This window comes from Trichechus manatus, unplaced genomic scaffold (assembly GCF_000243295.1).
Source record: "Trichechus manatus latirostris isolate Lorelei unplaced genomic scaffold, TriManLat1.0 scaffold00029, whole genome shotgun sequence".
Lineage (NCBI taxonomy): Eukaryota > Metazoa > Chordata > Mammalia > Sirenia > Trichechidae > Trichechus > Trichechus manatus.
In genome coordinates, this window is record NW_004443965.1 from 8,201,533 (window position 1) to 8,227,776 (window position 26,244).

Genomic DNA, 26,244 nt, shown 5'->3' on the forward strand with positions numbered 1-26,244 from the left:
TTCTCTGTCAGTATTCTCACTCCATTTGGTGCTTGGCTGAGTTCTTTATCTCTTCATTTGCTGTTTTAGGGTTTCAGGATTGTTGTATTCTCTGTTTGGCTTAGTTTTTCAGATCTTTGCTGTGGAGGGACGGCATGGTGCTTCTGCCTAGAGCGCCATTTTGCCAGAACTCCCCTCAGTGCCTTTTGAAGTGAGTGAAGTAGCTTCTCTGAATAGTCTGGGTAGAAGAGCTACAGAGGAGGATATTTTCAAAGAAGTTGAGAAATCAGTAATTCACTACAACCTGAAGTAGAATTTGGTAAGATGTGCTGCAGCTGATTGTGGTGAAAATATGTGTGTAGCAGAAAAGTCTTGTTGTTGTTGTTAGGGGCTCTTGAGTCAGTTCTGACTCAAAGAGACCCTGTGTACAACAGAATGAAACGCTGCGTGATCCTGTGCCATCCTAACAACGCTTGCTGTGTTTGAGCCCATTGTTGCATCCGCTGGGTCTTCCTCTTTTTCACTGACCCTTTACTTTCCCAGGCATGATGTTCTTCTCTAGGGACTGGTCCCTCCTGATAACATGTGTAAAGTACTTGAGACAAAGTTTCACCGTCCTCACTTCTAAGGAGCATTCGGGCTGTACTTCTTACAAGAAAATTTGTTTGTTCTTCTGGTAGTCCATGGTATATTCAATAATCTTCATCAACACCGTAATTCAAAGGCATCAATTCTTTGCTTTTCAATATTCATTGTCTAGCTTTCGCATGCATATGAGGTGGTTGAAAATACCACGGCTTGGGTCAGGTGCACCTTAATCCTGAAGGTGACATCTTTGCTTTTTAACACTTTAAAGAGGTCTTTATGTTGAGGTGTAATCCGTACTGTAGGCTGTAGTCTTTGATCTTCATCAGTAAGTGCTTCAAGTCCTCTTCTCTTGGAGCAAGCAAGGTTATGTCATCTGCATATCACAGGTTGTTAATGAGTCTACCTCCAGTCCTGATGCCCCATTCTTCTTCGTATAGTCCAGCTTCTCAGATTATTTGCTCAGGATCCCTTTCCTGACACACACCTTTCCTGACTTTAAACCACACAGTATCCCACTTTTCTGTTCAAACAAATGCCTCTTGGTCTATGTACAGATTCTGCATGAGCACAATTAAGTGTTCTGGAATTCCCATTCTTTGCAATGTTATCCATAATTTGTCATGATCCACGTAGTCACATGCCTTTGTGTAGTCAATAAAACACAGGTAAGTATCTTCGTGGTATTCTTTACTTTCAGTCAAGATCCATTTGACATCAGCAGTGATATCGCTTGTTCCACAACCTCTGGCTTCAATTTCTGGCAGTTCCATGTCGATGTACTGCTGCAACGGTCTTTGAATTATCTTCAGCAAAATTTCACTTGCTTGTGATATTAACGATATTGTTTGATAATTTCCGTATTCTGTTGGATCTCCTTTCTTTGGAATGGGCACGAATATGGATCTCTTCCAGTCGGTTGTCCAGGTAACTGTCTTCCAAATTTCTTGGCATAGATGAGTGAGCACTTCCAGTATTGCATCTGTTTTTTGAAACATCTCAATTTATATTCCATGAATTTCTGGAGCCTTGTTTTTTGCCAATGCCTTCAGTGCAGCTTGGACTTCTTCCTTCAGTACCATCGGTTCTTGATCATAATGCTACCTCCTGAAATGGTTGAATATCGACCAATTCTTTTTGGTATAGTGACTGTGTATATTCCTTCCATCTTCTTTTGATGCTTCCTGCATCATTCAGTATTTTGACCATAGAGTCCTTCACTATTGCAACTTAAGGCTTGAATTTTTTCTCTGGTTCTTTCAGCTTGAGAAATGCTGAGTGTGTTCTCCCCTTTGGGTTTTCTAACTCCAGATCTCTGCACAAGTTATTATAATACTTATTATGTCTTCTCGAGCTGCCCTTTGAAATCTTCTGTTCACCTCTCTTACTTTATTATTACTTCCCATTTGCTTTAGCTACTTGATGTTCAAGAGTAACTTTCAGAGCCTCTTCTGACATCCATTTTGGTCTTTTCTTTCTTTCCTGTCTTTTTAATTACTTTTTGCTTTCTTCATATATGATGTCCTTGATGTTATCCCATAGCTCATCTGGTCTTCGGTCATTAGTGTTCAGTGCATTAAATCTATTCTTGAGATGGTCTCTAAGTTCAGGTAGGGTATACTCAAGGTTGTACTTCGGCTTTTGTGGACTTGTTTTAATTTTATTCAGCTTCAACTTGAACTAGTATATGAGCAATTGATGATCTGTTCTCCAGTGAGCCTCAACTCGGTTCTGACTGATGATATTGAGCTATTCCATTGTCTTTCCACAGATGTAGTCAATTTGATTCCTGTGAATTCCATTTGATGAGGTCTGTGTATATAGTTGCCATTTATATTGTTGAAAAAGGTATTTCCAATAAATAGGTTGTTGGTCTTGCAGAATTCTGCCATGGAATCTCTAGCATTGTTTCTATTACCAAGGCCATATTTTCCAGCTACTGATCCTTCTTTGTTTCTAACTTTCACATTCCAATCACCAGTGATTATCAGTGGATCTTGATTGCATGTTTGATCAATTTCAGACTGCAGAAGTTGGTAAAAATCTTTAATTTCTTCATTTTTGGCATTAGTGGTTAGTGTGTAAATTTGAATAATAGTTGTGTTAACTGGTCTTCCTTGTAGGTGTATGGATATTATCCTATAACTGACAGCGTCGTATTTCAGGATAGATCTTGAAATGTTCCTTTTGACAACGAATGTGGCACTGTTCCTCTTCAATTTGTCTTTCCTGCCATAGTAGACCATATGATGATCTGATTCAAAAGGGCCAATACCAGTCCATTTCAGCTCACTAATGCACAGGATATCTATCTTCAAGTGTACAATTGCATTTTTGACAGTTCTAATTTTCCTAGATTCATACTTCATACATTCCAGATTCCATTTATTAATGGATGTTTGCAGCTGTTTCTTCTCATTTTGAGTTGTGCCATATCACCAAATGAAGGTCCTGAATGCTTTACTCCATCCAGGTCATTAAGGTCAACTCTATTTTGAGGAGGCCGCTCTTCCTCAGCCATATTGTGAGTGCCTTCCAACCGAAGGGTCTCATCTTCTGGTAGTATATCAATCAAACAATGTTCAGCTGCTATTTATAAGGTTTTCACTGGCCAATTTTTTTAGCAGTAGATTCCCAGGTTCTTCTTCCTAGTCTGTCTTAGTCTGGAAGCTGTGCTGAAACCTGAAAAGGCTATATTAGGCAAATTTACAATGCTTGTGAAAATGTGAGGTGGTTAAAGCCTATAGATATTCATTGTATTATTCGTCAGCAGATACTTTGCAGAAAATATTTGATTCTGTCGTGTTATTGAACCAGTATTGTTGATGGCGAACTTTATTTGCTTTCATGTATTTAACTATCATCAGTTTAGTGAGTTTTTGGTCAGAAATAGAAGGTGAATATCCTGACTTAACGCACAGCAGCTTAACAATGTTAAAGTTTTATTTTGATTTTTTTAAATTCAGGCCTAAAACTGAAATTTTTCTGAATAGAAGAACTGTCCATAACTACTATTATTGAACACTGAATGGCTTTACACATTAGCTTTTGCTGCATACTTTATAATGTGTCTTAATGAATTCATCCTAAAATTACAAGGTAAAGCAATGATTACATGCAAAGCTTATACTTTGGTTAGATGGCACAAACGGTTTTCACTTGACTGCTAACCTAAAGATTGGTAATTTGAACTTACCTGGTAGTACCACGGAAAAAAGGCCTGGAGATCTGCTTCTGTTAACTTTACATCCAAGGAAACCATGTAGAGCAGTTCTCCTCTGTAGCATACGGGTTGCCATGAGTCAGAATCAACTTGACATCAACTAACAACAACAGTCTTTTTAATGACATAATACTATTTGAATGACAAGGAATGTCAAGGTGCTTTATACAGTTCCCGTGTTGTCCAAGTTAAAACAAGAAGTTAGATCTTCCTTCTCACGCAAATCTGTAGTGGAAATGTTTTCAGAGCTCAGCCTACAGTTCCAGCAGCAGTTTTTGGACTTTGATTCAGGTGCAAAGGAAATTTCCTTATTTCAAAATTCATGTAACTGCACAACTGAGGAGCTTCACCTAAACTTCAAGTGGAAGTAATTAATCTGCAATGTAATGACATGCTAAAATGTACATATTAAGAGAAAAATCCAATACAATTCTGTAAATGCCTTCCAAATAATAAATATGGTGAATTAAGAATATTTGCTCACGCCCAAAAAGTCCAGAAGAAAACTTCTAGAGGTAATAGATGGATTTACAAATTTTCAGGGTACAAGGTCAGCAAACAAAAATCAGTTGGGTTTCTATACACCAACAATGAGAAATCTGAATGAGAAATTAGGGAAATAATTCCATTTACGATAGCATTTAAGACAATAAAATATCTAGCAATGAAAATTATAAAGCACTACTGAAAGAGATTAAAGAAGAATATTGTAATCTTTTAGCACAAGTATAAACAAATGGAAAGATCTTCCATGTTCATGAGATTGGAAGACAATACTATTAAAATGTCAGTACTACCCAAAATGATCTATAGATTCAACACAATCCTGATGAAAATCCCAACACCCTTCTTTACGGAATGGAAAAACCAATCCTCAACTTTATATCCAATGGCAAGAAGCCCCAAATAGCTAAATAAACAAAGTAGGAAGAGTCACACTTCCTGATTTTAAAGCATACTGTATAGCTACAGTGGAGCCCTGGTGGCACAGTGGTTAAGAGCTTGGCTGTTAACCAAACGGTCAGCAGTTCAAATCTACCAGCTGTTTCTTGGAAACCTTATGGGGTAGTCCTACTCTGTCCTATAGGGCTGCTATGAGTTGGAATTGACTCCACAGCAATGGATTTGGTTTTGGTTTAGTTTTACATAGCTACAGTAATCAAAACAGTCTGATACTAGTGTAACAATAGACACATAGACCAGTGGAATAGAGTTGAGAGTCCAGAAATAAACCCATACGTGTGTGGTTGACTGGTTTTTGACAAGGGTGCTAAGTCCATCCAATGGGGAAAGAAGAGTCACTTCAATAAATGGTGCTGGGAAAATTGGGTCTTTAAGAACAGAAAAATGGAACAGGATCCATGCCTCACACCATACACATAAACAAATTCACAATGTATTAAGGATGTAAATGTGCAAACTAAAACAATAAAATTTTTAGAAGAAAATGTAGGGGCAACACTTTTAGCCTAGTTTTTAACAATGGATGATCTAATATAATAACAAAAGTACAAACAGCAAAAGACAAGATAAATAAATGGGACCTCATAAAATTTTAAAATTTTTGTTCCTCAAAAGACTTTACCAAAACAGTGAAAACCCAAGCTGCTGACTGGAAAAATGCCTTCAGAAACCATATATCTGATAAGAATCTAATAACCAAAATATATATAAAACTTTCACTATTTGACAACAGAAAGACAAATAAATACCCCAGTCATCAAATGGGCAAAGGACTTGAATAAACATTTCACCAAATAGGACATTAAGATGGCCACCAAACATAAAAAGATGCTCAACATCATTAGCCATCAGAGAGATGCAAATCAAAACCACGATGAGATACCATCTCACTCCCATTACAATGACCTAGTGGCACAGTGGTTAAAGCGTTTGGCTGGTAAACAAAAGGTCAGTGGTTTGAACCCACCAGCCACTATGTGGAAGAAAGATATGAGAATCTGCTTCTGTAAAGATTTACAGCTTTGGAAACCATATGGGGCAGTTCTACTCTGTCCTGTAGGGTCACTGTGAGTTGGAATTAACTCGATGGCAATGGATTTGATTTTGGTTTGGTCTGGTGGCGCAGTGGTTAAGAGCTCAGGCTACTAACCCAAAGGTTGGCAGTTCATATCCACCAGCCGTTCCTTGGAAACTCTATAGGACAGTTCCACTCTGTCCTGTAGGGTCGCTATGAATTGGAATCAACTCGACAGCAATGGCTTTGGGTTTTTTTTTTTTTTTTAAGATAAAAAATAACAAATATTGCTGAGGATGTGGGGAAATTGGAAACCTTATCCATTCTGATGGGAATGCAAAATGGTACAGTCATTGTGGAAAATAGTGTGGTGGTTCCTCAAAAAACTAAAAATAGAATTACTATGTTAGGTGTTGTTAGATGCCATCGACTCGGTTTCCAACTCATAGCGACCCTATGTACAACAGAATGAACCACTGCCTGGTCCTGCGCCATGCTCACAATTGTTATGCTTGAGCCTGTTGTTGCAGCCACTGTGTCAATCCATCTCATTTAGGGTCTTCCTCTTTTTTGCTGACCCTCTACTTTACCAAACATGATATCCTTCTGTTGGGACTAATCCCTCCTGATAACACGTCCAAAGTACGTAAGACAAAGTCTCACTATCCTTGCATCTAAGAAGCATTTTGGCTGTACTTCTTCCAAGACAGGTTTGTTTGTTCTTCTGGCAGTCCGTGGTATATTCGATATTCTTCGGCAACACCGTAATTCAAAGACATCAATTCTTCTTCGGTCTTCCTTATTCATGGTCCAGCTTTCGCATGCATATGAAGTGATTGGAAATACCATGGTGTTATAGATTGAATTGTATCTCCTAAAAATGTGTGTCAACTTGGCTAGACTAAGATTCCCAATATTATGTGATTTCCACCATTTTGTCATCTGATGTGATTTTCCTATGGGTTGTAAATCCTACCTCTGTGATGTTAATGAGGCAGGATTAGAGGCAGTTACGAAATGAGGCAGGACTCAGTCTAGAAGATTAGGTTGTATCTTGAGTCAGTCTCTTGAGATATAAAAGACACAAGTGAGCAGAGAGACAGGGGAACATTATTACACCAAAAAAGTAGTGCCAGGAGCAGAGTACTTCCTTTGGGCCTGGAGTCCCTGCACTGAGAAGCTCCTAGAACAGGGGAAGATTGATAACAAGGACCGTCCTCCAGAGCCAACAGAGAGAGAAGGCGTTCCCCAGGAGCTGGTGCCCTGAATTTAGACTGTGAGGGAATAAATTTCTCTTTGTTAAAGCCATTCACTTGTGGTATTTCCGTGACAGCAGCACTAGATAACTAAGACATATGGCTTGAGTCAGGCACACCTTAGTCCTTAAAGTGACATCTTTGCTTTTTAACACTTTAAAGAGATCTTTTGCAGCAGATTTGCCCAATGCAATACGTCATTTGATTTCTTGACTGCTACTTCCATGGGCATTGATTATGGATCCAAGTAAAATGAAATCCTTGATAACTTCAGTATTTTTTCCATTTATCATGATGTTGCTTATTTGTCCAGCTGTATTTTTGTTTTCTTTATGTTGAGGTGCAGTCCATACTGAAGGCTGTAGTCTTTATCAGTGAGTGCCTGAAGTTCCTTTTGCTTTCAGCATGCAAGGTTGTGTCCTCTGCATATCGCGGATTGTTAATGAGTCTTCCTCCAATCCTGATGCCCTGTTCTTCTTTATATAGTCCAGCTTCTTGGATTATTTACTCAGCATACAGATTGAATAAGTATGTTGAAAGAATACAACCCTGATGCACACCTTTCCTGACTTTAAATCACAAAGTATCCTCTTGTTCTTTTCGAACAACTGCTTCTTGGTCTATGTACAGTTTCCTCAGGAGCACAGTTAAGTGTTCTGGAATTCCAGTCTTTGCAGTGTTATCCATAATCTGTTATGATGCACACAGTTGAACTACAATGTGACCCAAAAAATCTACTCCTAAGTATATACCCAAAAGACTTGAAAGCAGAGACTCAAACAGAGACTTGTATAACAATGTTCATTGCAGGACTATTCACAATAGCCAAAAGGTAGAACGACCTAAATGCCCATCAACAGATGAATGGATAAACAAAATGTGATGCATACATAAATGGAATACCACTTAGCCAGTAGGAGAAATGAAGTCTTGATACATGCTACAATATGGATGGCGCTTAAAGACTATGCTGAGTGAAATAAGTCAATCACAAAAGGACAAATATTGTATGACCTCACTTACATAAAAAGACAATAAAAGACCAAAGTTTATTAGTGGTTACAAGGAGTGGGAGGGAGGGGAAAAGGGGGGTTAGCGGTGATGGAAAAATCACATCGATTAAGGGTAGGGTTGCACAGCTGATTATTGTAATTGCTGTCAATAAGGAGCCCTGGTGGCTTAGTGGTTAAGAGCTCGGCTGCTAACCAAAAAGTCAGCAGTTTGAATCTACCAGCTACTCCTTGGAAACTCTACGGGGCAGTTCTACTCTGTCCTGTAGGCTCGCTGTGAGTTGGAATTGACTCAACGGTAATGGGCTTGGGGTTTGGTGTGGTTTGCTGTCAATAAGTTGTATACCTGTTAAAAGTTGTATTGGCAAAAGTTGTGTGATAGGTATATTTGTAACAACTACAGAAAAAAAAAAAGTAGCTGCTGAGGCTGCTTATATACAGTCAAAAACCTCATGGGATTTGGTTCCTTGGTTTGGAGGTTTAGGGTCATGGTTTTGTGGGATGTCCCAGTTACTTTGCCTAATAATGTGTTTAGTGTTTCTTTTCTACCTCATAGTTGATTGTGTAGAACCTAGTGTCTTAACAACTTGTAAGTGGCCATCCAAGGCACAACAGTTGGTCTCTATTAGCCTGGAGCAATCAATAGAGGAAGAAGGAAAGTCAGTAATAGAAAGAGGATATGGAATGTGTGGCTAATTGCCTCCGTGAACAACTGCTACCTTTGCATGAGACCAGAAGAACTGGATGGTGCTGGGCTGCACTAAACATTTTAATCAAGGATTCTATAGAGGAATCCTGATCAAAATGGGGAAAGTGCAGAACAGAATTTCAAATCCTCATGGACCCCAGACTTTCTGGAACCATGGAAGTTGAATGAATCCCTGAAACTATTGCCCTGAGATAATCTTTAAACCTTAAACCAAAAATATCCCCTGAAGTCTTCTTAAAACCAAACAATAGTTTAGCTGAACTAATTAAAAATGTCTGCCTTGAGCATTATGCTCTTTTAAGAAATATCTAAATAGGATCAAATTGCCGACAGCAACTTGAAAGATTCTATAGGAACCTTAGAGAGCAGTGAGTTTATGTTAATTGGGGAGAAAGAACTCAGAAAAGGAGGGTGAGAATGGTTGCAGAACTTAAAGAATGTAATCAGTGTCACTGAATTGTACATGTAGAAGTGATTGAACTGGTGTATGTTTTGCTGTGTATATTCTCAACAACAACAAAAAATAAATAAAAAATTTTAAAAATTTGCACAGGGGTTAATGTCAGTATTTGGCAGTACTTATCAGTGTGAGAAGACATTTTCAAAGATGAAATATATAATTATATATCTAATTATATAATTATATATATATAATATATATAATTATATCTAATTATAGATCAGCATTAATAGATGAACATTTGTAATCAATATTGATGATAGGCTGCTGAGGTTCACCCTTCAGCCAAAGATTAGACAACCCCATAAAACAAAACGAGACTAATGGGGCACAGCAGCCCAGGGAGAAGGACTAGAAGGCAAGACGGGACAGGAAAGCTGGTAATAGGGAACCCAAGGTCAAGAAGGGAGAGTGTTGACATGTCGTGGGGTTGTTAACCAATGTCATAAAAACAGTATGTGTACTAACTGTTTAATGAGAAACTGTTTGTTCTGTAAACCTTCATTTAAGGTACAATGAAAAAAATTATAAAAAAAAATTGATGATAGGCTATATTGTCTTTGAACACTAATTAAGTGAAATGTTATCCCCACAAAAATGAATTCCATTCTTATTAGTAATCTGCATTATAAAAAAAACTGTACTCAATTGTTATATTTTAAATTTTATCAATAAAATATTTTTGAAAATTTGTTTATCTCTTGTTACATAGATACCTACAAAACATTCTTTGTTTTGCCTGTGGGCCCACAAAGCTTAAAGTATTTACTGTCTGGCCCTTTACAGAAAAAGTTTACAAGTCCCTGCTCTAATACATGTTGTGTAATTAAAGAAGGGCTAATGCAAAAGTTATTTTATGATAATTACAACATTTGGCATAACACTTTTCTGCTTTCTATAATCTCTGGCCCTGAGGGAAAATATTAGAACTCAGAACCATCACAAATTAATGAAATAGGAGAGGGGAAAAATTGAAAAAAAAAATACTTCACTCTCTCCACTTGTTAAGTCCTGTCGAGTCGGTTCCAACTCATAGGGACCCTGTGTACAACCGAACGAAACACCGGCTGGTCCTGTGCCGTGCTCACAGTCATTGCTTTGTTTGAGCCCACTGTTGCAGACACTGTGTCAGTCCATCTTGTTGAGGGTCTTCCTCTTTTTTCCTTCACTTAAGTTCCACACATTTTTTTATAGAAAGAAGCTAAGAAAGAATAACACAAAACTGATGTTAAATGTTAAATTTTTAGCTTGTTGCTTTGAGTTGACTCCTGTGTTTCTTCCTAGCAATCTCAAGATGAAATGGAACAAAATCAAGCCCTGTTACAGTAAGTATACTGTTTTGGCTTTATTATATGATTTTTGTTATTTTACATATCTAAAATGACTCTCCATTTTCTTTTCTCAGGAGTTTTGGAATTGTTTATTTTGTTGAATAATTGTCTCTTTAGCAGTATATGTTACTTTACAAACATTTTAGATAAGTTTAATTTCATAAGAAAGATTGAATCATATTAAGGTAAGTTGATTCTTTGCCTATTAATATTATTTAAAAAGCAAATTTATAGCATAGCATGAAGAAAGAATTTGTAGAGCTTGTTGAAATTAGACTCCACGCAACTATATTGTACTCTAAAAGACATTATTCTTTCATTTCTTTTAAAACAGTGGTTCTCGAAGTTTGGTCTGTGGATCTCCCAGGACACCCTGAGACCCTTTCTTAATGGCTTACGAGATCAAAACTATTTTCATAATAATACTAACACATTATTTGTCTGTTTCACGTGTTGACATTTGCACTGACAGTGCTAAAACAATCGTGGGTAAAATGCTGGAGACTTAGTAGGAGTCAGGGCAGTGGCATCAAACAGTTCTAGTAGTCATTGTGTTTGCTGTCTACTCAAAATTTTTAAAAAAGTCAGTTCCCTTAAGAAATGTTTGATGAAGCAGAAAAGTTACTCGTTTTATTAAAAAATCCCCACCCTTGAGTTATGTATCTTAGTATTTTGTGTGATGAAATGGGAAGCATTCTTAAAGCACTTCTGTGCATACTGAAGTCTGATGGTTGTCTTGAGGAAAGCACTTGTGCACTTGTAAGCAGAACTAGCTTCTTTTTTCATGGAGCACTTTTTTTTTTTCTTTTTAACTTGGAAAAATAACTGGCAGACAGACTGCTTATTCACACTTGGGTACTCGGCAGACATTTTCTTGAAATTGAATGAAATAAGCTGGTCACTGAAATAAGCTGATGGTATTTGATGCAAGGAAAAAAATTCAAACTTTCAGGTGAAAATCAGAATTGTGGAAATCTTGTCATCATCATCATGACCTTGATGGCTTTCTGACACTTGAAATTTTCTGATGAGATCAGCGGTGATATTTATGAAGGAATTTTTTAAGGGGTTGGCGATTTTTCTAAAGAAATGTGTCAACGTTAGGAAGATCTGCGTAACTCAGTGGCTCAATATTGGACATTTAGGTTGTTTGCAGTTTTGCCTTGTATCAGTAACTATTTTCCAATAATTTAGATATAGTTTTGCTCTGTTTTCAGACTTAATGTCTTAAATTCTGTTTTGTAATTAAGAAAGAAATCCTGCTGTCGACTCTAGTTTTATTTTATTTTCAATCAAATTTTTCTCAATGAATTATATTTTAGGGAAAAAAATCAGCATTCTTTTCTATTTGCCTCAATGATATTATCATTCTATTTGAGTAGTTCCATTTCCATTTTCAAGATAGCTTATATTGACTATTTCTATTTTTGGACAGAGAGAATGCTGAATTTATTATTCTTGCTTAGGATTCAAGTAGTTATGCCTGGTGCATAAAAACTGCTCTTAAAACAGCTGAAACAAGAGGCTTTTTTTTTTTTTTTTTTAAAGGAAGGTGTCTTGATTGCATTTATACAGTAAATTAGATTGAGGGGGAAAAAGTTAACTGATTGCTTTTCTTCAGTCAGCTTTTAATTATCCAAAGGCAGATGATCAAAATTGCAGATTAGGTCTGACCCTTATTTTGCTTTCAACCTCTTCCCTTCAATATTTTATTCCTTTTCTTTACCTGCTCTGAAATACAAGAGTGATAAATAATGTTTGAGAATTTTCTCATTAGTGACTGTATCTAAAACTATAATGTCAAACAGTGTATTTGAGGATGTAGGCTACATAATTCAGGATCATTTTCTCTCTGACACCACCACCCCTATTTGTCAGATAATCATCTCCAAAGTCACTTTCAGACCTAAATGTGGTTTGGCTTGTTTAAACTCTTGATGTTCATCCATTAATTTTTCAGCTCTTTCATTTTTGCAGTCACTTGAAATGTAAATGTTAACAAATTGGTAGTGAAAATAATTGCAGTGATGTAGCAAAAAATGTCCTATTTTAAAAGCCCTTTTAATGAAAAAAAAACTGTACATTTGATTGAGAAAGTGTTTTTATTTTTTCTGCTTTAAAGTGTATTTTTATTTATTAATTAACTTGATCTATTTTTTACAACTAGAACAAAGTGTCCAATGTTTACTGTGTCAGTTCCACAGACTGGACTTTCACTGAGCCACCAAAACATTCAAGGTATGTTTTCATGGGTAGAATCATAAAGAAATTTTGTCTTTGCTAGAAATAGAAGCTTATTTATATATAGATTTATTTACAACTAGGCTGGCCTACCCTACATTGCTTGGGGTTGAGGATCATTAACTATTTTTACATATGAAATCAGTGTTGCTGCTGACCTTGGTTGGATCATGCTACATAGAGTTGCCCATGTGGAAAGCAGCTCAGTTGCAATCAATACCTGCTACTCCAAATGTCTGCTCTTTTGATTTGTTATTTGGGACTAAAATTTAAAAACAGTATTTGTTTTCTCTGTTCATAACATTCTTAATATGTATGGCATGTCTCTCTTGACTGACAGTCACATAGACTAATTGCACCTTGGTTTCAGCTGTCTTAGAGGATGATTATCTTTCTCTCTGAGATGTCCCTTTGTAACTCTTCCAGAGTGAACTTCACATATGTTGCATGACCAAAACCCGCTGCTGTCCAGTCAGTTCCAACTCACAGCAACCCTATACGACAGAGAGTAGAACTGCCTCATAGAGTTTTCAAGGAGCAGCTGGTGGATTTGAACTGCCAGCCTTTTGGTTAGCAGCCGAGCTCTTAATCACTGCGCCACCAGAGCTCCATGTTGCATGACAGTGTAGTAAAAATTCTTAGTGGTCAAGAAAACCTTGTATTATAAGAAAAGAGCACAGTGACATGATATTTGAAATTGAAAAGTTAAATTTAAAAAACTATCTTCTCCTGCTCTGTTGTTACTGAAAGTGGCCCGACAATAGCAGTACCCCATTTTGCCCACCACCAACTCTTGCATTTACTTCTAGTGCCTAGATTTTGGACTCCACTACTATTTGTTCATTCTTTAGCAAATATTTGTTGAGTCTACTACGTGCCAGGTGTATGGGTGCTAAAATAAACCAAGAATCCTTAAAGTATAGTTAACCTGTCTTGGATCATGAGGATATCAGGTTGGGTCTGAAACATTCTGTCATTGTTGGAAAGCAAGGATGCTTTCAGGGGTGTCTGGGGGCAGTGCTGAAAGGATAAAGGGCTAGCCAAGCTGTGATGATTTAAGCAGGAGAAAAGTTCCATTAGTTCATGGAAATAAGTTTGTGAAGAGACTATGAGTTCATAGTGATACTCAAAAAATAAAAGTTACCCGTTGTCGTCAAGTCAGTTCTGACTGATAAGAGACCGTACAGAACAGAGTAGAACTGCCCCATAGGGTTTCCAACGCTGTAACCTTTATGGAAGCAGACTGCCACAGCTTTCTCCTGTGGAGTGGCTGGTGGGCTCAAACCGCTGACCTTTCAGTTAGCAGCTAACTACTTAACCACTGCGCCACAAGGGCTCCTAAATAAAAGTTAATAGTGTACAAAAGGTTGTCTAAATACAAAAAAAAAGTACCTATAGTAGGATGTTTTAAAATTTTTAATGATTTTAAGAAATAAGGACCTGGTAATATATGTGCATTTTGTTTTCTCTATTAAATACATGTCTGTTTAATACTGATGGAATAATTTGGAAAAGGATAGTGAGAATAGCAGCACAACTGGAAGAATGTATTCGATGTCACTGACTTGTACGTATAGAAATTTTTGAAATGGTGTGTCTTTGGCTATGAATATTTTCACCAAAAAAAAAAGGTCCTCCAAGGTCGAGAAGGGAGAATGTTGACATCGTGAGGTTGTTAACCAATGTCAAAACAATATGTGTACTGACTGTTTAATGAGAAAATATTTGTTATGTAAACCTTCATCTAAAGTACGATAAAAATAAATGTCTGTTTATAAAGCTTGGGATATTTCCACTTTTTACTGTGTAAGTAGAAAAGGAAACAAACAGAGAATTGTGAGTAAGCCCTGGAAAAAGTAAGAATTGTACCAAGGAAAGGAGGAGCACACAGCAGCAGCAGTCACATATAAAAACATGTAAGAAGTTGGGCCTTACTATGTCCTAGTATGATAAATGAAGGAGACTTTTCTGCACAGAGTAGATATCCTATTAAGGAGACCTTTCTGCACAGAGTAGATCCTTTATCTCTTAGAAAGTAAAACCTTAGGTGGCCCTGCTAATCACAGCAAGATACTAAAATAGAAGACATAAGTTTCCAGTAATGCTAATAGGATAGTTCAGTGTGTGATAGTAACAGGAAGTTAAGTAAAGCTTATGTAACACTGGCCAAGTGAAACTTAAAAACAGCACTGTGGGGCAAAACATTAGGTTATAAAAAATAACTTTTGTGAAGTTTAAGTGTTTTAGTGATACAGTGTGTAAAGCCAGATAATTGTCTGCTCAGGTTTGAATTACCATGGGAGAAGCAGTAAGTCCCATACACCAACAAAAAGTCAGTTACTTGATAGATCCTGTCACTTGGGCTGATCCAAGAAGTTATTTGTTTCCTTTTGGGTCTGATAAAATATTTGTGACCTTGGGAAGATAACAAAATAACTATTACTTTAATCCTAAGAAGATACAGGAACAAGTAAAGAAACAAGGAAGAACTTGTTATTTAGAATTAGTTCAAGAGGAGTAGTAAGTTTTATAACCATTGTATTTATATGTGTTTTGTCTTTTATTTAAGATGTTTGAAATGTAAAGAAAAAAAATTAATCATGTTAAATTTATAGTTTAAATTGTTTAAGGGAATTTAAGTTGTCAATCAGTGTTTAATGCTAAAGAAACAGTAATTCTTCAAGTGTTAGACATAGAAGTTTAATAAATTAACCATTAAACAAATGTAATTATGAAGAGTGATGTTCCTCTCCAACTACAAAAACCTTTGTGATTTTTAAGAAATTGAATCAATATCAAATAACTTACTATTTTAATTCAGACTATGCCAAATATACCTTTAAAATTTGGTGAAAATCTGTTTGGCACATTTCATGAGATACAGTTATAGATAGAAACAGTTATTTTTATACAGCTATAGAGGGACCATCTTAGAGGTTGAAGTCCTTTTTTGCATGGATGTCTTACACAATTTGAGATAGAAGTATCATGAGAATGTCATGCCTTGAGCATCCCTTTTTCTCCCTTGAGTTTTGACTTTGATAACAGATGTCAGCAATAGTTAGACAAAGATCCCTTCCCATTTTTTCTCATACCCAATTTCATTTTGTAGAAAGATATGGTTCTACTATGTCCTGCGTTTCCCATAGCTCCAAACTCCTGCCCCATTTGGCCTTCTGAGAGCCGTGGGATGTCTTGTGGTACTGTTGGTTTCTATGCACTGTGGCCACCACTCTCATTGAACTTCTTAGTCCACAGGTCTTTTATTGGCTGTTCCTTTAAGAGTCCCACATGCATCAGGATTATCACTTTGTGATATTTCTTGCTGCCCTGAAGCTGCTGTTGACTAGAGACCCATAGAATTGGTAGTTCCTTTTCCTTCTGGCAGTTCATTGCAGCTCCCTTTTGCCTTTTTCCTTTCAGAGTGTTCAAAACAGGCAACTCATTTTATTATCATCCCAGACTATAGGTTGAATCATATATAAGTAAACTTAAGTGATAACTTCTTTAGCTGACTCTATTGCATCACAGTCCTGTCTCCTCCCTCCCAATTCAGAGAGTAATCCTAACCAAATTGCAGAATGATCAAAATAAGCAAACTACCTTCAGTAACAGCATTGGCCTTAAAATAGTTTTGTTTGTAAATTAAAATTCAGCTTCTCTTAGCATTTTCTTTGCACTGGGCACTTTAGAATTATTTCGCATAGTACAAAAAAATCTCATTCCATTACATTTTTTTCTCTCAAGTGATAAGTAGAAAATGTACAAAATCTGTTAATGATTTAATAAAGGATATATAAGAATTCTTTTTATATTTGTAAAGGCTAGTTTAAGTAAATTTTGTAGCTAAGAAATGAGAATTTCTTATAAATGTGTTTACTTTTTAATATCAAATTACTATAAATTATTTTATATAATTTATCAGCTTTTTACAGTAGCAATTATTGGCATAAAAGAATGATCATTATGATGATGAAGTTGTTAAAGACAACATGAGAGATGATGCCTCTGGGTGTTTTTACTTTACAATTCAGAGGAGAAGGAAGGTGAAATCTTTTTCTCTGTTTTTAAATTTATAATTCTCCTCTCCCTAAGGGCTATTAAAAAAAAAAAAAAAACTCCTTATAAAGATAACTGAAGATATACTATTGTTTTAAAATATTTCTTTCATTGGTATTAAATTTTAAGCAACAAGAGATATAAAATTTTGAATAACTTTAAGATACAGATAGTGTAATATAGCGTCAGTGCTTAGATTCTAAAGCTAGGGTAAGAAATGATTTATTCTTATGACTGTTTGCTTATCATTCTGTGAGGGGGTGGAATGCCATGGTGTTAACTCTCCTAGCTGATTTTCATCATCAAGTGGCCAAGATGAAGGGAGAAAAAAACAGGCTTTACAGGATTTGAAGACAGGTTGTTCCCCTGGAAGACCTGTTGTACTGATAATGCATTCTGAGATTCAGCAGATAATTAACCTGCTTTTATTCTAGCTATATAGATATTGCCTAATTAAAAGAAACCAAAAGAGTGACTCAAAGTATGATTGAAATGCCAGTGAGCCCTAAATTCCTTCCCAAGTATGTCAGAATACCTGTGTCTTGATGGTGAAGGTAGGAGGCAAGAGAAGGTGGAGTAGGAGAAAATATCTATTTTCCTAATCCCCTGAACCTAACTTGACATGAATTTCTATCAGCCAGCTCAGTTCAGGGGGGAGGGTAGGGAGTGGGTTTGTGTAGGAGAAGTCACAGAGGCAAGGCAGCAATCCTCCATCCTCCTTGGAATGATCTCCTGATTACTTTTGGCCCCTACATGGGGTATTCTTTTTCACAGTATTAATTCATTTAAACATTAGTACCTGAATTCTCGCCTTCCATGCAGGAGACCTGGATTCTGTTCCAGGCCATTGTACCTTGTGTGCAGCCGCCACCCATCTGTCAATGGTGGTTTGCATGTTGCTATGATGGTAAACAGGTTTCAGCTGACCTTCCAGGCTAAGAGGGACTAAGAAAAGAGGCCTAGTGATCTCCTTCCAAAAACCAGACAATGAAAACCCTATGGATCACAACGGTCAGATCTGGGCTGATCATGGGGATGATGCAGGACCAGGCAGGATTTTGTTCTGTTGTGTGTGAGGTTGCCATGAGTTGGGGACCGACTCAGCATCAGTTAAGAACAACAACCCGTAATGGAGAAGAGAATAATGCTGAGAAAGTGGACATGATTTTTCCTCATGTAGTTGCAAATGCTTAGAATAACTTAGCCGAAATAGAGAGTTAGGTTGGGTTTTACCTAAAGTAATTTCAAATATTACAATTTTACCTAACTCTATTATATAAAATATTTTTTAAGAAGTAGAATAATTTACTTTTACATTAAAAAATTGATACAGTATTTATAGAATATTTCCTCTGCCACATGAATGTGTCTGAAAATTCATTTCAAGATATATGATTAAGAAATGCTGACTGAGACACAGTATGTTTTAGTGCTTTAATAAAATTGTAATGAAAACGTGTATTGTTAATCTTCTAGGGCCCGAGGCTGAAAATACTGGAGTTTTGCCACACACAAAAAAGGTTGGTCTGTATAATACAGATTACCTACATAGATCATGGGTTTGGATTTAAAAAAAAAAAAAATCGTGTTGATTTAAAATATCAAGTCCATTTAGGCTCTTCCCCTAGGCAGGGATACGAAAAAACCATTTCAAATAGCTAGAAATCTGTTCTTGTCTAACAACCCGTTCCAGTATTTATTCTTCCTTATCGCCAATAAAATAGTGTTTTCTTAATCTGTGTTTCTTATCCAACAATGTAAGCCTATTATTCTTTATCTACAGGAGAAACACATAACTTGTTATCAAACTAGTTTCTGAGATGATGTAGCAAAAAATGCCTTGTGTTGGTTTGTCTATTATCTTAGTTCCTTTAATATTTCCTCCTAGATACTGCTTTCCCATCTTCTAGTTGCTAATCCGTAACCATATATCAAGTGACTGCTTTGGCTTTGCTTTCTGCTTGGTGCTGTGGGAAATCAGAGGACTGTAATGACTCTGCCTGCAATCGACTCACACTCTCCTTAAGGAACCCAAACAGTCAAGGACCTCCCCAGGCCAGCCGGACCATACCTGTCTGTATCTTACTTCATCTCAGCTGTGCCTTACACATTCCTGCCTCCATGCCTTTGCTCAAGTCAGGAGTCAGAAGGCATGGAAACAGCATAAAATTTGGAACCGGATAGGCCTGCGTTCCAATGCCAACTCTCATTTACATCCAGAAAATAAACCAAAAGCAGTATCTGTTTCACAGGGTTATTGTGAAGACTGAGTGCAGTGGTGCTTCATGGTGTCTGGCACCTCATTGGTATTTAACAGATACATGTTCCCTCCCTTCTTTCACTCCACAAATCTTTCATTTCTGGCTCAAGTCTTTTCTCCTCTGTGGATCTGTTTCAGATGATTCTGATGATATTGACCAAAGTAATTGTGCCCTCTTTAGCATTCATGATTTCACTGACTATATCAGTATTTCCCAATTGCTTGATGTTTAGAGAAAAACAATTTTTTGGGCAAAAAAGTTTGGAGAAGGATGTATCCTAAAGCCTCCACTTAGAGATTTACAACACACGTGCTTTGAAAAGTCCTGCACTAAAGAAACCTATTTAAGTTTGTTTAACCAAACATTTTTTCAAACTTAGTCTTGAAAACTCCCTCCCTACACTGGAAGAACTATTCTTGCAAAACACTAGTGCATTGTGGAACTATTTGATGCAGTACACGAGTTTATGCCATTCATTTGATTTCATACAGTGCTTGGTGACATTATTTATACTTTATTTTATCTCTTATGTATTTCTGCCTTGAATCTTCAGTTAGAAATTAAGTTCCTTTAGGTCAGAGCCCATGATATATACTTCATTACACCTAAAGCTTTGAATTTAGTAGACAAAGAACTTCAAATAGGAGGAAGGCCTTCAGCTGTGACTTAAACAATCGATAGGATCTGGTCCTTGAATTCCTTCCTAATTGTCTTTATCTTTCTGAGCAAATTGTAGTTTGCATTACTAACAAATCAACACATTAAGTTAAACTCTATATTCTACATAAAGACAAGATAAATGGTAGCAGATGGAAAAGGAGGGAAGGGAGAATAAATGGTTTTCACTTCTCTATTTGTCTTAGTTATCTAGTGCTGCTATAACAGAAATAGCACAAGTGGATGGCTTTAACAAATAGAAGCTTATTCTCTCACCGTTAGGAGGCTAGAAGTCCGAATTCAGGTCACCAACTCCAGGAGAAGGCTTTCTCTCTTACTGTCAGCTTTGGGAGAAGGTCTTTGTCATGAATATTCCCTGGTCCAGGTTGCAGAGACCCCGGGTATAAAAGACGTGCTCCCCTCCCTGCCCTTCTTTCTTCGTGGCGTGAGGTCCCTCTCCTCTCTATTCACTTCTCGCTTCTGCATCTCAGTAGAGACTGACTCAGAATACACCATAATCCTGTAATTGAGTCCTGCCGTATTAACATAATTGCCTCTAATCTTGCCTCATTAACAACATAGAGATTAGGATTTACAGCATATAGGAAAATTACATCAGATCACAAAATGGAGGACCACACAATACTGGGAATCATGGCCTAGCCAAGCTGACACACATTTTGGGGGGACACAGTTCAATCCATAATGCTATTCAAACCAAATCAGAATTTAGAGGGCTTACAATTTACAGTACAGTTACTCTGTCAGAGTGGTGTATTAATGGAAGGTGGATTTGATTTTTGGAAATAGCTAAAAGCCATTGAAACCCATTCTGTTATTTAAGGTCAAGCACACTAACAGTTTTTAGTGTTGAAAAAAAGTCCAGTGCCATTAAAGTATTGAGACTTATTTTCTTGTATGGCTGATAAACTAATTTTGAAAGCAATTTCAGTAGAGGAATCCCAGTAATATTTTGAGCTTTGGAAACATTGTGAGAACAGGTATAGCCTATTAAGGTGACGTCTTTGAAAAATAATAGTCATTTAGAAATATAAGTTCTGGTTTTTTTTTTGTTTAAAACAACTACAACCCAGAGCCATTAATTTATTGGTCAGGACTCATAATATTTATACAGCAGTGTGCCTGCCTTTTCTTTCTCCTTCTGACTTGTGTCTTTCAGCCTTTTTACTTCACATTTACATATTCATACAAAAGTGAGGATTAAAAAGAAGATGAAACTACCCGAATTTTAATTCTGCTAACAATTTTTTATAGAATTCCATGGAAGTTTTTAGAAAGGGAGAATTTTATAACCATTAACTACAGTGAAATTTTGAGATCATCTGTTAATTTAACTGTGTCATCTCTGTATCTTCCTTTAGCATGGATAATTTAAACTTAGCTGAATAGATAATTTGCCATCTGTATTTATGATCCAGCCAAATTTACACTTAGTCCGTTATTAAATACTTAATCGTGTGTTCAGAGTCATTAGTGATTTGGTATAAGAAAATGGTCGAGTATTCTTTTTATTTATGGAAGGAAGGAAAGTTGGTAAAAGTTTCAGGGGATAACTTACCAACAGGATAAATTATAAAACTGTAGTTTTTATTTAAAATACTTTTTTGTATATGCTATAATGATGGAATTTCTATTTGGAATACACAGGCTTTAAGTGAAGATAGAGACTCTCCTGAAATTAGCCTTCTCTCAGGTACTGCTATTACAGTGTCTGGTATGGTTTCTGTGAAAGAGAAATCATTAACTGAGCCAGAGAAGATAGCAGCACAAAATACATTTTCTGAGCCTGGAAAGAAAGTCACATTGATCATGACTTCTGAAGATACCAAAGATGAAGAAAGCTCTGTTGAAACTTTTGTATCTGCCTTAGAAAGGTTACGAACATCACCAGAAAGCACCCAGGAGGAAAGATCATTTCAACTAATGAATGATTTTGAACCTAGCGAGTTGGTGAACCCGTTGAGTGACTCTCTGAGTTCCACACAAACCTCCTTGAATGACTTGTGGGCATGTCACAGAGATGTACTGGAAAACACAGAGGATGATGCATTGCCAGTTGAGTTGGTAGCAGCCCTGAACACATTGTCAGAAGCCATGGTGGGACCAGTTTGTCACATAAAAGAGGGAGGCAGCAGTCCCAGTGCTAGAAATGAATGTCTAGGTGTGGAGCCCAATGTGTCTCAGACTAATGAAGATTGTACACAGATGGCAGAGATGAATCTTGAGTCTTTTTGTTCTATGCCACCATTTGAACAATATTCCAAGTCAGCTGAGCTGCAGGACGGAGATCTATCAGTGCAACAAGTAAGTGCAAGTGTGAGTCTATGAATTTTGCCTTTTATAGTAACCTTTAACAAGTCTTCATTGCCCACATACCCATTGCCGTTGAGTCAGTTTCAACTCATAGCGACCCTACAGGACAGAGTAAAATGACCTCGTAGGATTTCCAAGGAGTGGCTGGTGAATTTATCTGCCGACCTTTTGGTTAGCAGCTGAGCTCTTAACTACTGTGCCACCAGGGCTCCTCCTTGCCCACATACGCTAGTTAAATTCAAACCCTCTAACAAAATATCAACAACCCAGCAGACACTTTGTGACTTTGAAGCATTCAGTGATCTTCTTTGTGGTTCCTGGGGTACAGTTTCCAAGGGGTTAAACCCATAAACCAAACCTATTGCCATTGAGTCGATTCTGAATCACAGCAATCCTATAGGACAGAGTAGAACTGCCCCATAAGGTTTCCAAGAGTGTAAATCTTTATGGAAGCAGACTGCCACATCTTTCTCCCATGGAGCACCTGGTGAGTTCGAACCACCGACCTTTGATTACCAGCTGAACACTTTAACCACTGTGCAACAACGGAGTTAAAGTGGATAGGTTTCTTGCTAACAGACCTGAAAAATATATGATTACGAGAAGAAAAAAAAAAACCTAAATCCGTTGCCATTCAGTTGATTCCGACTCATAGCAGCTTGCTTATGTATAGGAAGGAAAGAATTTCTTAGCAGAATTTACCCTGTTAGCTCAGAAAATTTCTCTCTACTTGGTTACAGAGTAGAAATGGAATTCTTGTTAGGTGCCGTCAAGTCAGTTCCAACTCATAGTGACCCTGTGTACAGCAGAAAGAAACACTGCCCTGTCCTGCACTATCCTCACAATCCTTGTTATGCTTGAGCCCACTTTTACGGCCACTGTGTCAGTCCATCTCGTTGAGGGTCTTCCTCTTTTTCCATGACCCTCTACTTTACCAAACATGATATCCCTCTTTGGGGACTGATCCCTCCTGATTACACGACCAAAGTACAAGAGACGAAGTCTTGCCATCCTTGCTTCTAAGGAACATTCTGGCTGTACTTCTTCCAAGACAGATTTCTTTGTTCTTCTGGCAGTTCGTGGTATATTCAATATTCTTTGCCAGTACTGTAATTTCAAAGGCATCAGTTCTGCTTCGGTCTTCCTTATTCATTGTCTAGCTTTTGCATGCATATGAGGCGATTGAAAATACCATGGCTTGGGTCAGGCACACCTTAGTCCTCAAAGTGATGTCTTTGTTTTTTTTTTATCACTATAAAGAGGTGTTTTGCAGCAGATTTGCCCAACGCAATATGTTGTCTGATTTCTTGACTGCTGTTTCCATGGGCGTTGATTGTGGATCCAAGTAAAATGAAATCCTTGACAACTTCAATCTTTTCTCCGTTTATCATGATGTTGCTTATTGGTCCAGTTGTGAGGATTTTTGTTTTCTTTATGTTGAGGTGTAATCCATACTGAAGGCTGTGGTCTTTGATCTTCATCAGTAAGTGCTTCAACTCCTCTTCACTTTCAACAAGCATGGTTGTGTCATCTGCATATCGCACTCAATTAGTAAGTCTTCTTCCAATCCTGGTGCCACATTCTTCTTCATGTAGTCCAGCTTCTCAGATTATTTGCTCACTATACAGATTGAATAATTATGGTAAAAGTATACAGCCCTGATGCACACCTTTTCTGACTTTAAACCATGCATTATCCCCTTGTTGTTAGGTGCTGTCAAGTCAGTACCGACTCAGTGACGTACGTACAACAGAAAGAAACACTGCCTGGTCCTGCGACACCTTAACAATTATTGCCATATTTGAGCACATTGTTGCAGGCACTCTGTCAGTCCATCTTGTTGAGGGTCTTCTTCCTTTTTCCTGACCTCTACTTTACCAAGCATGATGTCCTTCCCCAGGGCCTGATCCCTCCTGATAACATGTCCAAAGTATGTGAGATGAAGTCGTGCAGTCCATGCCTCCAAGGAGCATTCTGGCTTTATTTCTTCTGGGACAGATTTGTTCGTTCTTCTGGCAGTAGAAGAACTTTGAAGAGGTCTTTTGCAGCAGATTTGCCCAGTGCAGTATGTTGTCTGATTTCTTGACTGCTGTTTCCATGGTATATTCAATATTCTTTGTCAACGCCACAATTCAAATGCATCAATTCTTTGGTCTTCTTTATTCATCGTCCAGCTTTCACATGCATATTAGGCGATTGAAAATACCTTGGCTTGGGTCAGGCATACGTGAGTCCTCAAAGTGACATCTTTGCTTTTTAACACTTTAAAGAGGTCTTTTGCAGCAGATTTGCCCAACGCAGTACGTCGTCTGATTTCTTGGCTGCTCCTTCCATAGCATTGATTGTGGATCTAAGTAAAATGAAATCCTTGACAACTTCAGTCTTTTCTCTGTTTATCATGAAGTTGCTTATTGGTCCAGTTGTGAGGACTTTTGTTTTCTTTGTGTTGCGGTGTAATCCGTACTGAAGGCTGTGGTCTTTGATCTTCATCAGTAAGCACTTAAAGTCCTCTTCACTTTCAGCAAGCAAAGCTGTGTGTGTCGTCTGCATATGCAGGTTGTTAATGAGTCTTCCTCCAATCCTGATGCCCTGTTCTTCTTCATATAGTCCAACTTCTCAGATTATTTGCTCAGCATACAGATTGAATATAAGTACAGCAAAAGGGTACAACCCTGACGTACACCTTTCCTGACCTTAAACCGCCCAGTATCTCCTTGTTCAGTGAACCACTGCTTCTTGATCTATGTACAGGTTACACATGAGCATAATTAAGTGTTCCGGAATTCCCATTCTTCGAAATGTTATCCATAATTTGTTATGATCCATAAAGTCAAATGTCTTTGCATAGTCAGTAAAACAAGTAAACATCTTTCTGGTATTCTCTGCTTTTAAGCCAAGATCCATCTGATTTTAGCAGTGATATCTCTCGTTCCACCTCCTCATCTGAATCTAGATAAATTTCTGGCAGTTCCTTGTCGATGTACTGCTGCCTCCGTTTTTGAACGATCTTCAGCAGAATTTTACTTGTGTGTGGTATCAATGATATTGTTAGATAATTTCCGCATTTTGTTGGATCAGCTCTCTTTGGAATGGGAACAAATATGGATGTCTTACAATCAGTTGGCTTCCAAATGTCTTCCAAATTTCTTGGCATAGATGAGTGAGTGCTTCCAGTATTGCATCTGTTGAAACGTCTCAACTGGTATACTTTCAATTCCTGGAGCCTTGTTTTTCGCTAATGCCTTCAGTGTAGCTTGGACTTCTTCCTTGAATACCATTGGTTCTTGATCATATGCTACCCCCTGAAATGGTTGAACATTGACCAATTCTTTTTGGTTCAGTGACTCTGTGTATTCCTTCCATCTTCCCTTGATGTTTCCTATGTCATTCAGTATCTTTCCCATGGAATCCTTCAGTATTTCAACTCGAGGCTTGAGTTTTTTCTTCAGTTCTTTCAGCTTGAGGAATGCCAAATGTTTTCTTCCCTCTTGGTTTTTTAACTCCAGGTCTATGCACATTTCATTATAATACTTTATTTTGTGTTCTAAAGCTGCCTTTTGAAATCCTCTGTTCAGCTTTTTTACATGGTCATTTCTTACGTTCACTTTAGTTACTGTACATTCAAGGGCAAGTTTCAGAGTCTTTTCTGACATCCATTGTGGTCTTTTCTTTTTTTCCTGTCTTTTTTAATGACATTTTGCTTTCTTCATGTATAATGTCATTGATGTCATCCCACAGCTCATCTGGTCTTCAGTTGTTAGTGTTCAGTGTGTCAAACCTATTCCTGGGATGGTCTCAGAATTCAAGTGGGATATACTCAAGGTCATACTTTGGCTCTTGTAGGCTTGTTTTAATTTTCTTTAACTTCATCTTGAACTTGCATACAAGCAATTGATGGTCTGTTCTGCAGTTGGCCCTGGTCTTGTTCTTTTTTTTTTTTTTTAGCTAACTTATTTTATTGTTGTACTTTAAGTGAAAGTTTACAATTCAAGTTAGTCTCTCATACAAAAATTTATACATACACTGTTATGTGACCCTAATTGCTTTCCCTATACTGTGACAGCACATTCCTCCTTTCCACCCCTGATATCCTGTGTCAATTCAACCAGCTCCTGACCCTGTCTGCCTTCTCATCTCACCTCCAGACAGGAGCTGCCCATT

The 26,244-nt window shown here is 37.4% G+C and overlaps 1 protein-coding gene across 1 annotated transcript in view; it reads left to right on the forward strand.

Moving 5' to 3' along the window:
- Nucleotides 1-26,244, forward strand: part of ANKRD31 (ankyrin repeat domain 31) — a 159,039-nt gene that overhangs the window by 36,864 nt on the left and 95,931 nt on the right. The window contains exons 4-7 of the mRNA XM_023729515.1: nucleotides 10,485-10,525; nucleotides 12,699-12,769; nucleotides 18,308-18,351; nucleotides 21,418-22,074. Coding sequence (XP_023585283.1) covers nucleotides 10,485-10,525; nucleotides 12,699-12,769; nucleotides 18,308-18,351; nucleotides 21,418-22,074 — 813 coding nt within the window. The remainder of the gene's footprint in view (nucleotides 1-10,484; nucleotides 10,526-12,698; nucleotides 12,770-18,307; nucleotides 18,352-21,417; nucleotides 22,075-26,244) is intronic.